Genomic DNA, 12,655 nt, shown 5'->3' on the forward strand with positions numbered 1-12,655 from the left:
GATTGCTTTGAACTCTGCATTAAAGTCAGAATTCCAGAGGTCAGCAATGATGTGTTTTATCCTGTGTCTTATACATTGACTTTGTTTCCACCTTCCTAGGACAAACTGCACTTTACGGTACTGTGTCAAACAGTTTATACCTCCTCTTTATTCCTCATCACCCTGGGAATACTAGCATTTGTTCTTCATTAGTCAAATAGGCACATACATATTAAAAAACACAAAGAGGATAACATTCTAGTAAAGTACAGGATAGTTTCTTTTGAATCTAAATTACTTTTGAAAGCTTTATTTGCACTTGTTCGTATGCCCAACACTGGCCCAGGGACTTACCAGCCTGTACGGTCAAAACTCACCCATGCCTTTCTACCTCATCTCCTGCCCCCACCCCCACTGCCACCAAGTTCTATATCATGTCCCCTACCTTTGTGAAGTTATTGTCTAAGAAGACGGTTAGACTTTCATATATATCTAAGTAAGCAAATTATTCAGTTACTCTTTCTGATCTACAATTCTATACCTATGTAAATATTTCTACTGAAACAAACAGGTTTTCCAAAATTTCTTTCAGTTAGAAGGATCTGTATATAAGAAATCTAACATTCAATTTAAATCAACAAATTACTATTGAGCTAACTTCAACTTCTGTGTCAGAAACTGCTGTATCCTATGGTAATTATTCACATACAGTCCTCCCCCCATGCTTTGGTAGGACCTGTTAACTGAGACTGTGACCCACACTTGTTGGAATCTTTTTGTTCTGAGTCTTTTACCTTCTTTGCACAAGTTGGCATTCATAGAATGAAGAATGTGATCATAAAAGAAAATAATAAAAATCTTTTAAAAACCAGTGACTAATAGTAAAGGTCAAATATCTTCTCATGTTTGGAGATTGAGGTTGTGCAGAGGTAATAAAATGTCAAGCAAATTTCTGCTGTTCCCATGTCTTGCCAGGGAGGATGCCTTCTGAAATACAATGAACGAAGCTTCTAGTTCATAGTGTTAAATCCCCAAATTGTTATGTGAAGATTTATCAGCAAATTTTAGTTTGAGAGTCAGGGTTCCTGAAGTTCTCCTCTAAGAACTTGACAATGATACTGCTTTGAGAAAGTAAACTCTATACCAACACATAATGGATGGGATTAGACATGACAAAATGTATCTTAAAAAGCGGGTCAGCTTCCAGTGAGTTTGCATGACTATAACTTAACCAAAGATGTGAACATATCCGGAGAAAGTATGTGGCATGCAAAAAGGGGGAGTTGGCTCACACAGATTTATAGAAGGTGGAGTCAGAGACGGAATTATGTGCAATGTTAGTCCAAAATGTGTTATGGGGAAAGAGAGTCTAAGGCAACAAAATGTGGCCAGTCAGATCATGGAGGCTGAGCTAACCCTGCCCTGGATGTGGACTCAAGTGGCTCTCTTCACCTGTTGCTAGTTAACACTGGAGTCTTCATTTGTGCTCTCCCAATTTCAACAACAGCTTTAAGATCCTAGTAAGGTTCTCACACAGTAGAAAGAGGCTCGCAGCTTTAGGGACTCGCCAGTGTAGCCCTGTGTCGGTTGTATTCTTCACTAGAGGGCAATAAATAAATTGCCTCTTAGGTTCATACTGTCTTTCTCTCATGAGTGTAAGCATTGTAGGTCTGTGATCTCCGGAGGACTGACAACTATCTTAACCTGTTAAGTTGGGATGGGGGAGCAGATTTTGTATCTTGACTTCTTCACATATATGAATGCCTATTCTGAAGACTCCTAGTAACCTGCTGGCTTTCCAGAGTGTTGCCCCTTTTGTCTTGTGCTATGAAGACTTCTGTCATGCTCTTCATTGTTAACATTACAGTGAAATAAAATTATGCCTGTTATCCACTGAAGTGTATTTGCGTAAAATGATCTTTTAATTTTCTTACTTCAAAGTAGAAAAGTATTATAAAAAATTGCCAAGTTACATCCATACTAATTTTAAAATTGTCTTGTTTGAGCTGAACTCTATCCTATGGAGTCTGAATTTGCCATTGTTTGCAAGGTTCATTCTAATGCTCAGTGGTTTGAGCAGTTGAATTCACAACTAGGTAAGATCTATCAGGGATTTTTGTTGATGGGGCCAAAAGTAATGATTGACAAATCTAAGAATGGGAAAAATCTAAGGGACATTGACATGCATTGAGGCCAAGAATTATAGAACTTATAATTGGCCAAACATTATAGTATTTGTTCTACAATTATATGCACCATTAATCCTCCTAACAATTCTGTGAGGTAAGCATTGTTACTTTCATTTATAGATTAGAAATTGAGGTTCCACTATATTAAAAAGTTTATCCAATATGAGTAGCAAAGCCAGGATTTGAGATCTAGTTCAGTTGGATGCTGAAGACCAAATATTTATCCTTAAAGCTTTTACTGAAGAAGCAAGCTTTATTGAATTAGAACCCACACAACCTCATAAGATGATCATTCATCTGGGGTACCATGGAGCCAAAAAAATCAAACACATGATCTAGAAAGCAAGTTTTGAAAGGGAGAGAGGGAAAGAGAGAGATGGAGATGGAGGGGACAAGCCAAAGACAACAGCAACATTTTCTCCTGGAAGACCTAGGCATGCTAACAAGGTACAGTGTCATGTATTTAAGGAAGGATTTGGGTTTCTTGGCAACCTTACTCTGATTTGATTCTTAGGTCTTCAAGCTGCCATATTCTTGTTACCTAAAGTCCTCACACTGTGGTACCAACAATCAATCCAACATATGAACTACAAGTAGTAACTCCTATTGGCAAAGCTATCTTTCTAATAAGTAAGGTTTTGGTTAACCCATCACTTAGCATCCCTTGACCCATTTCTCTTAAGTAAGGTAAACTGGCATGGTCCGACAGAGTGAATGCTATTTTCTGCTACTATGATTTATTTTATTTCAACAAAGCTTGCTATTTCTTTGTCTTCTTCACATGAAATTACCGTGTAGGCTTGTTTAGAATTGCTGATTAACAAGTTTTATCCCATGATACCTTTTTCATGAAGGTAGGAGCCAATATTGTTGAACATTTGAAATAATATACATTATTATCATTAAGATTGTTCTATTTTTTGTGAGGGGAACTAACCAGCAGTATCTTCTTGTACAATAGTTCCCCCTTACCCCCAGTTTCACCTTCTGCAGTTTGTTACCTGGGATCATCCATGGTCTGAAACTATTAAATGGAAAATTCCAGTAATAAACAATTCATAAACTTTTTTACATGACATGGGTTTCTTTATTATGATTTTTTATTGTTGTTCAATTACAGTGGTCTCCATTTTTTTCTTCATTACTCTCCCCCATCCTACCCACCTCCACCTCCCACATTCAATTCTCCCCACCGCTGTTTTTGTCCATGGGTCCTTTATACATGCTTTGTGACTTGACCCTCCCCCTCCTTTCCCCGATCATCCCCCTCCCTTCTCCCCTCGAATTACTGTCAGTTTGTTCTTTATTTCCATGTCTCTGGTTGTATTTTGCTTGCTTGTTTGTTTTGTTGATTAGGTTCTGCTCATAGGTGAGATCATATGTTATTTGTCTTTTACTACCTGACTTATTTCACTGAGTATAATGCTCTCCAGTTCCATCCATGCTGTCCTGAAGGGTAGGAGTTTCTGTGTAGTATTCCATTGTGTAAATGTACCATAGTTTTTTGATCCAATCATTTACTGTTGGGCACTTAAGCTGTTTCCAGCACTTGGCTATTGTACATTGCACTCCTAGGAACTTTGGGGTGCATAGGTTCTTTTGAATTGGTGTTTCAGGATTCTTAGAGTATACTCCCAGAAGTGGAATTGCTGGGTCAAAAGGCAGTTCCATTTTTAGTTTTTTGAGGAAATTCCATAATGTTATCCACAGTGGCTGCACCAATCTGCATTCCCTCCAACAGTGCACAGGGTTCCCTTTTCTCCACCCCCTTATCAGCATTTGTTTGTTGATTTGTTTATGATGGCCATTCTGACCAGTATGAAGTGGTATCTCATTGTGGTTTTAATGAAATATCAGAAACAGAAATCAGGGAAAAAGTCCAATTTGCTAGTGTACCAAGAAATATAAAATACCTAGGAATAAACCTAACCAAGGAGATAAAAGACCTGTATTCAGAACAGTACACAACACTGAAGAAAGAAATTAAGGAAGACACAAATAAATGGAAACATGTACCACATTCAGAGGTTGGAATAATTAACATAATCTTCCATATTACCCAAAGCAATTTATAGATTCAATAAAATCCCTATTAAAATACTAATGACATATTTCACAGACATAGAACAAACATTTCAAAAATTTATATGGAACCATAAATGATTCCAAAATTGCAGCAATTTTGAGAAAGAACGAAGTAGGAGGGATCACCATACCTTACCTCAAACTATATTATAAGGCCACGGTAATCAAAACAGTCTGGTACTGGCATAAGAACAGACACACAGATCATGGAACAGAATTGAGAGCTTAGAAATAAGCCCAAGTGTCTATGGTCAATTAATACTCGAAAAAGGGGGCAGAAGCATAAAATGGAGTAAAAATAGCCTCTTCAACAAATGGTATTGGGAGATCTGGACAACCACACGCAAAAAAAATGAAACTTGACCACCAACTTACACCATACACAAAAATAAACTCAAGATGGATAAAAGACTTAAATATAGGTTGTGATACCATACAAGTCCTAGAGGAGAACATAGGCAGGAAAATCTCAGATATTCCACACAGCAATAGTTTCACTGATATGTCTTCTAGAGCAAGGGACATAAAGGAAAGAATAAACAAATGGGACTTCATCAAAATAAAAAGCTTCTGCATGGCTAAAGCAAACATCAGAAAAATGAAAAGGGAATCAACTGTAGGGGAAAAATATGTTTGCAAATGATACCTTGGACAAGGGTTTGATCTCCAAAATATATAAAGAACTCACACAACTCCACACCAGGAAAACAAACAATTAAAAAGTGGGCAAAGGACCTGAACAGACACTTTGCCAAGGAGGACATACAATTCATAAGCTTTAAACTGTGAGCTATTCTGAGTAGCAAGGTGAAACCTCGTGGTGTCCTGCAGGTGAGTCATCCTTTTGTCCAGCATACCTATGATATATATGCTAACCACTCCTTAGTCATTTAGTAGCCAATTGTGTTACCAGGTCAGCTGTAGTGGCATCACAGTGCTTGTGTTCAAGTAGCCTTTATTTTACTTAATAATGGCCACAAAGTGCAAAAGTAGTGATCCTGGTAATTCAGACATACCATAGAGAAGCTACAGACTGCGTGTATATACATATAGTTTATATATGGCTCTGAACTGTCTGTGGTATCAAATTTCTGTTAGGGGTCAGTCTTGGAATATATTGCCTGGGATAAGGTAGGACTTGTGGGGATTTTTGGTGTTTAATTTCTGCTCCAATATAAGTAGTCAGTTCCTGAGATCTAGGCTCATCTAAATGTAAGTTAGTAAGCCTTGTATCTTCTATAGTGAAAAAATTTAAGCATCAATTTAAATTTTAAACGAACTAAATCCAAATATTTCCAGTTTATTTTAGTTTAGGAGAAATCTGCATAAGCCATAACTTTTTTGTGAATTAAAGGTTAGTAAAATACAGGGTCCAGCAGAAGTAAGGCCTGCTTGAGTGTGATTGGTGGGTTAATAACATGGATGTAGTAATTTATAGTTTCAATTTGAACATTACACCTAAAATGTCATATGGTATTCTTGAGTGTGATATTGTTATGTTACAGAATTGCATGCTTAAAATTTGTAATAAAATATTTTGTAATAAAAAAGGGGCGTTCTTTGTGCTGGACTCTGTATTTTAACTTCCTGGTGCCCTTGACCTTGACGAATGTCACACACACAGTCCCCAAGTGCCATCATGATGGGTATTTGAAATGCAAAACCTATTTCCTTCCTTTAAAATTCCAGTCTCTGACTTTAAAAACCTCAGAAGCTCTCTTAGACAACGCGTGTATGCCTGACTTTATGTCTCATTACTCCGAAATTTCACCTCTTGTCAATGAAAACTGACGTCAATGAACTAATTGGTTCTTCTTGTGCGTAGGTACCCTGACATGCCCACCGCAGCTGATGTTGTGAACGCATTAGATCAACAGGCACTTGCATCCATCCTGAGAACATACGGGGAGGAGAAGCATGCCAAGAAAATCGCTTCAGCAATCGTTCAGGCACGCAGCATCTACCCCATCACCAGAACCCAGCAGCTTGCCAGCATCGTTGCAGGTACCCTCATTAATTCTGAGCAGTGTCTGAGAAAAAAATATACACGTATATATTAATCCCCCAAACTCCCAGAGGGATTCATTTGTTCCCTGAAATCATGCAGGATAGAATCTTGCCTATCCTTCTCTCATACCACTTTCTTTGGGTTTTGGAAGCTATCCCTCTGTAACACTTCTCTTCCCCCCACAAACAATTTTTAAAACTATACTGTAGTTTGCTGATTAGTTTAATAGCATATGTATGTATTTTTTACATGAGGTAATTTACCAGTTGTGCCTATCAAGGTAAAACATAGAATGACAAAAGCAGAAGAATTTCTTGATGCATCACAGTGCTTGATAAGCATCCTGTATAAGATCTGACATTACCTTTCAGTTTCACATTTCTGCATTTTAATATTTTGGGCAAAAAGAGAATTGCATTGCCCAACTGCTAAAATAAAACCCAGTGACTCATACATCTATTCCAAACAGCCGTCTAACAAAGGGTATGTGATGTATAGGTTATTCCACTTTGTGAATGCTAACTAAATCAGCCTGAGGGGCTTATTGAAACATTTCATCTTTTCTGCTGTTTGCCACCATAAACCTCTTGAACCTAAGTCTAGCTAGGATGAACTTTATTACAGCCTTTCTGTTTGAAGCCAAAGTCATTTCACAGCTGTGTTCCATGATGAAAGTTTTCTAAGGCAAAAATATAACTCTGGCAGTTAAGACAGAATTCCAGTTGTAAATTCTGTCTTATTGGACCTTCTAAAATCCTACATCATTTTTACTCATCAAATGTATGAAGATTTCTTTTCAGTGGTTTCTGTTAAGTTAGTTAAGTAGTTAAAGACATAGGGGAAAGCATACAGAAGGAACCTGTATTGGTTATTTCTATCTTAATATTATCCATAATTTAAGGGATAAAACTTAATTATAAGTTTATTCAGATCAAGATTTAAAGGTCATATAGTGATTGTTTTATGACATAACTTCATAAAATTATATTCTACTTATGCTAATAAATATGAAAACTTGACTAAGTGTTCAATTTTTTAAGCTGCCTACATCAAGCCCCTCAAAACTTAACATTGAGCAACTACAGGCAAGTAATTGCAAAGTTCCCGTGGGTTATGTGAGCATGAAATATTTCACTCTATTTTTTGAGGCATTTATACTGGCACTCTGATGTTAAATTCACCCTCTGTTTTATGCGCCCTTCTCTTTCCCACTCCCTACTCCCTAACGTGTCTCGACCTTACCCTTTCTGTCATTCTTCAGCTAGCTCTAGGTGTTGTTCTCTGTCTCCTGTACTGGAAAGAAGAGCAGTGAGAAGTCACTTTTTTTTATTCGCAAGGAAATCCAGAATTTTCTGGTACTGAAAATGAGGTTTTGGGGCTAGAGGGTATTCTAGAGATCATCCAGTCAAAAATCCTTGTCTGATAACTGGAGAAACTGAGGCTCAGAGAGTGTCAACAGTTTCTTCAAGGATACAGCCTAATCAATGACAGCCTGGGTACTAAACTATAATTTGGAAGCTCATGAATTTGAAACATAATCAGGAATCTGCCTTTAAGAAAGTAACTTTTCTATCTCAGATTCCCAATCTGCAGATTTAGGAGAAATAACACTGTAGCACTAGAGAGAAATTACATGAAGATGTGGAATAGGAACAGGTTAAGTATTTTCAGAAAGACATGGTATGAAATACATATTGGGGCTATGAGAAACGCTACAGTAAAAGTGCTAATATTTGTATATGTGTATGTAAAACCCCATTTTAGTAAATGCCACTAAAAATTGAGTCCATTTTTGCGGCTTATGTCAGCCCATAATAAAACTTTATTGATCATGATATACTTCTTTTAAAAAGGGAAAACAGATACAATGAAGTTACATTTTGTGTTCATTTACTCAAAAAATAATTTGGGAGAGGCTGGTCTGTACCAGGCATGATACTGAGTACTAAGCACAGAATGGAGAGTTAATGGGATAGAGCCCCTGTGTTCTCAACTCTTATGGACTAATAAGCGAATGAATAACTTCATGGTGCAGTAAACTTATATTTATAGTAGAAGCCTTATTTATTGTAGTCCGAAGTTATGATTGTGCGGCTAATAGAAAACGCTGATAAATGTGTAGAATTATAGAATAGTTCCACAAACTGCATTCTTACATAAACCATACCCATGGTATATCTTTTAAGATCTGATTTTATTTTTATTAAAATGAAGTAAGAATTTCAAGGGATTTACAAAGCAATCTGAATGGGCATATTTTCTAGATGTGCATTATTTTTTCAATCTTTTATAGTTACCTCACCAACATCTAATTTGATTGCATTTTTTACGTGACTCACCCTTGTCAAGAGTTTCCAAAGTCTCCAACCTAGTTTTCATGGAAACAGCAGCTGTCTTTCCTTTTGCATTCATATTTCATCAGTTACATAAAATTTGATTAAATCATGTAAAGCAATAGTAAGTGGCCTGGGATGTAAGTGTACAATTCTTTTGGTGGAATTAGAACTGTATAGAATCTGTTCTATAGATTCTAAAATAGAATCTATAGAAAGAAGGAATCTATAGGTAGAATAAAATACTATCCCAAGATATTTTGTTTAACAGAGAAAGGGATTTTTTGTCAAGTCCATCAAATAGAAGTCTCTTAAGAGAACACTTCACAAAGGAAATATGAGAAGCCGTGCAGTGTCCAGGAAGGTTCCTATATGAGTTTCTTGGTTCTGCCATAGCTAAGTAGCACATGTGATGGTTTAAAACAGCAGAAAGGCATTCTTAGAGTTGAGAAGTCTAGATATCCAAAACCCAGGCATCAGCAGGGCCCTGGGAAAGAATGCCTCCTTGACTATTCCTAGTGTTGGTTGCCACAGTCCTCGATACATCAGTAAGCCTCCGCCTCCACCGTCATAGGACTTTCTCCCAGTGCGTCTGTCATTGTGTCCAAATTGCCCTCTACTGTAAGGTCACTCACTGGTCATATTGGAGTTAGGGCCCACCATAATCCAGTATGTCCTCAATTTAACTTGATTTTGTCTGCAGCGACCCTATTTTTAAATAAAGTCAACATTCACAGGTTCCTAATAGACATGAACTTTAGAAGACACTCTTTAACCCAGGACAGCTGGTAAGCCATACCATTGTTTAACAAACATGTATTTTGGCGAGCTATAAAATGTAGTGAGTATATTTGAATGACTTTTCTCATACCAAATATTTTCAAGATTATCAAGCACTTTGGGAAATATGCCAGAGTTCCTGACACAAAGTAAAACCTGTGTACTAATGGAAATAGAAATCACTTCCTTTCATTTCAAAAAGCTAATAATCCATTAAGACAAGGAAGACCACCACCCTTGTGATCCCAACATACTTGATGGAATTACATCATTATTAAAGTGATTAAGCTGTACTTTGTAAAACCTAAAACCCAGTGCCTTTTGCTAGAATAAATAACTACAGTTCCATGTCACGTGAACTCCAGAAGACAGGTTTGAGGACCCAGGTTGGAACAGAACACTTAAACTGTGGTGAATTACTTTGTAGGTTGCCAAATCAATAATCAATAAGGTAATTCCAAAACAACTAGTATGACTTCCCCATTTATACCAACTATTCAGACCACTAGCCAGAAACTTTAATGCAAATATCTAACATATATATAGAGTTACATATAGTATACCCGGCAAAAAAATTTATTTTTTAAATATATTTTATTGTTTATGCTACTACAGATGTCCCATTTTGTCTCCTTTCTTCCTCTCCACCCTGCACACCCCCCTGACCAGCATTGCACTCCTTCCACCTTTAGTGCATGTCCGTGGGTCATACATAAAAGTCCTTTGTCTTCATTTCTGTTACTATTCTTAACCTCCTCCTCTCCATTTTGTACCTACCATTTATGCTTCTTATTCTCTGTACCTTTTCTCCCTTTCTCCTCCCCCTCCCCCACTGATAACCCTCCATGTGATCTCCATTACTGTGATTCTGTTCCTGATCTAGTTGTTTGTTCTTGTTTTTTTTAGTTTCAGTTTTGATGGTTGTGAGTTTGTTGTCATCACTGTTCATATTTCTGATTTTCTTTTTCTTACAATGTTAAGTCCCTTTAACATTTCATATAATAAAGACTCGGTGATGATGAACTCCTTTAATCTGACTTTATGTGGGAAGCACTTTATCTGTCCTTCCATGGGCAGATAAATGATACCTTTATCATTTATCTAAATGACAAATGATACCTTTTATCATTTAGATAAAAATGATACCTTTGCCGGATAGAGTAATCTTGGATGTAAGTCCTTGCCTTTCATGAATTTGAATACTTCTTTTCAGTCCCTTCTAGCCTGTAGGGTTTCTTTTGAGAAATCAGCTGATAGTCTTATGGGAACTCCTTGTAGGTAACTCGCTCCTTTTGTCTTGCTGCTTTTAAAATTCCGTCCTTATCCTTAATCTTGGGTAATGTAATTCGGATGTGCCTTAGTGTGAGCTTCCTTGAGTCAAAAGAAGTTGGACCCTCGGAGCTTCCTAGACTTCCTGGAAGTCTATTTCCTTTGCCAGATTGGGGAGGATCTCCTTCATTATTTTTTCAAATAAATTTTCAATTTCTTGGTCTTCTTCTGGCACCTCTATGATTATGATGTTGGAATGTTTAAAGTTGTCCTGGAGGTTCCTAAGCCTCTCATCATTTTTTTGTTTCTTCATTCTCTTCTGGTTGATTGTTTATTTCTTCCTCCTGGTCCAAACCATTGAGTCCTATCCCTGTTGGTTCCCTGTACATTTTCCTTTATTTCAGTTTTCTTAGCCTTCACTTTTTCCTCTATTTTGCGACCATACTTAACGAATTCTATGAGCATCCTGATCACCAGTGTTCTGAACTGTGCATCTGATAGTTTGCCTGTCTCTTCATTGCTTAGTTGTATATTTCTTGGAGCTTTGATCTATTCTTTCATTTGGGCCATTTTTTTGTTTGGTGCACTTGTTACATAGGAAGGGGCAGAGCCTTAGATATTGACCAGGGTGGGCCAACTCACTTAGCTACACTGTGGCGCTCTATGTGGGGGAGGGGTCTGAGAGGGAACAATGCCACTTGTTTAGTTCTCTGCCGGCTTTCAGTCACTTCCTCCACTACCCACAAGCACATTGTGCCCTTCTGGTGCTGATTCCCAGGTGAGTGGGCATGTGTACATTCTAGGACCCTGTGAGTCTCTCCAACAAACTCTCCTGTGAGGCTGGGAGTTTCTCTTACTGCCTCAACCCTCACAGGTTTTTTCAGAGGTTTTGAGGCTTGATTTCCCCATACTAGAACCCTGGGTTACACAGTCTGTCTTGCTCCCCAGTCGTTCTTCCTAGTTTATCTGCATGTAAACGTGGGACCACCCACTCTGGCAGTCGCCACCTCTCTATGAGTCCTCTCTGCCCTGCTGCCCATCTCCGCCTCTCCTACCAGTCTGAGTGAATGCTTCTTTTTTAACTCCTTGGTTGAACTTCCATACAGTTCAATTTTGGGGCAGTTCTGGTTGTTTTTTGTTTTTAAATTTGTTGTCCTTTTGGTTGTGCAAGGAGGCACAGTATGTCTACCTACACCTCCATTTTGGCTAAAAGTCCCCAAAATAATTTATAAATAACAAGTTATATTTTCTTAACCATAATGTCTGTTATAGTATAGTTGTTAATTGTTAACAATTATTTCAATACTGTTAATAGCTGAAGAGTTAGATTCATGAAATCTGAGTTGAAAGCATGAGCGACTCATTTAATCTAGAACTAGATTCTTCATTACTTCTAATAAAGGGTCATCTGGCCTTACTTAGCCTTTTCATCTCCATTTCTCTTACTCCCCAATATATTTCAGTGAAAAGAAGTACATTTCAGCCTGAAATTGCTAGTTCTACAAATACAGGCCTAAAGACTTTAGAAAGGATTTAGACTTCAATAAAGTCTAAATTTCTTTGCATGGTTTGCAAAGCTCATCATGAACTGGCTTCTATACCTGCCTTTTTATTTTCATCTCTCTTGGTCCCCATAATAATCTGTGTTCCTGCCACACTTGAGTTCTATAGTCTTTCCAGCCTACATAGTCACTCTCACTTGTAGGCCTTGAATAGTAACATTAACATAAAGTATCCTACTCCTACCCTTTCCTGGGGCTCATCCTTCTGAGCTTGGTTGAAAGGTGGCTTCCTGCAGGAATTTTTTTCCAGCCCTACACACATTGGTTGAGATACTCTTCTACATGCTCCCATAAGCACTGCATTCCCCTGTAATGGAACTTGTGCTGCTTTTATTGCTTGCTTACTATTTCACTTTTCCTCTATACTGTGCTGTTCAATACAGTCGCCGCTAGCCACATGTGTCTGTGGGGCTTTTAAAATGTGGCTGCCCCAAATGGAAAGATCCCATG

The 12,655-nt window shown here is 37.7% G+C and overlaps 1 protein-coding gene across 3 annotated transcripts in view; it reads left to right on the plus strand.

Moving 5' to 3' along the window:
- METTL15 (methyltransferase like 15) overlaps positions 1 to 12,655 on the plus strand; it is a 174,766-nt gene that overhangs the window by 131,388 nt on the left and 30,723 nt on the right. For all 3 annotated transcript variants that reach the window (XM_053673056.1, XM_037146038.2, XM_053673058.1), the window contains one exon: positions 6,079 to 6,257. In XM_053673056.1, coding sequence (XP_053529031.1) covers positions 6,079 to 6,257 — 179 coding nt within the window. The remainder of the gene's footprint in view (positions 1 to 6,078; positions 6,258 to 12,655) is intronic.

This window comes from Artibeus jamaicensis, unplaced genomic scaffold (assembly GCF_021234435.1).
Source record: "Artibeus jamaicensis isolate MK-2021 breed Jamaican fruit bat unplaced genomic scaffold, CSHL_Jam_final contig_797, whole genome shotgun sequence".
NCBI classification, from domain to species: domain Eukaryota; kingdom Metazoa; phylum Chordata; class Mammalia; order Chiroptera; family Phyllostomidae; genus Artibeus; species Artibeus jamaicensis.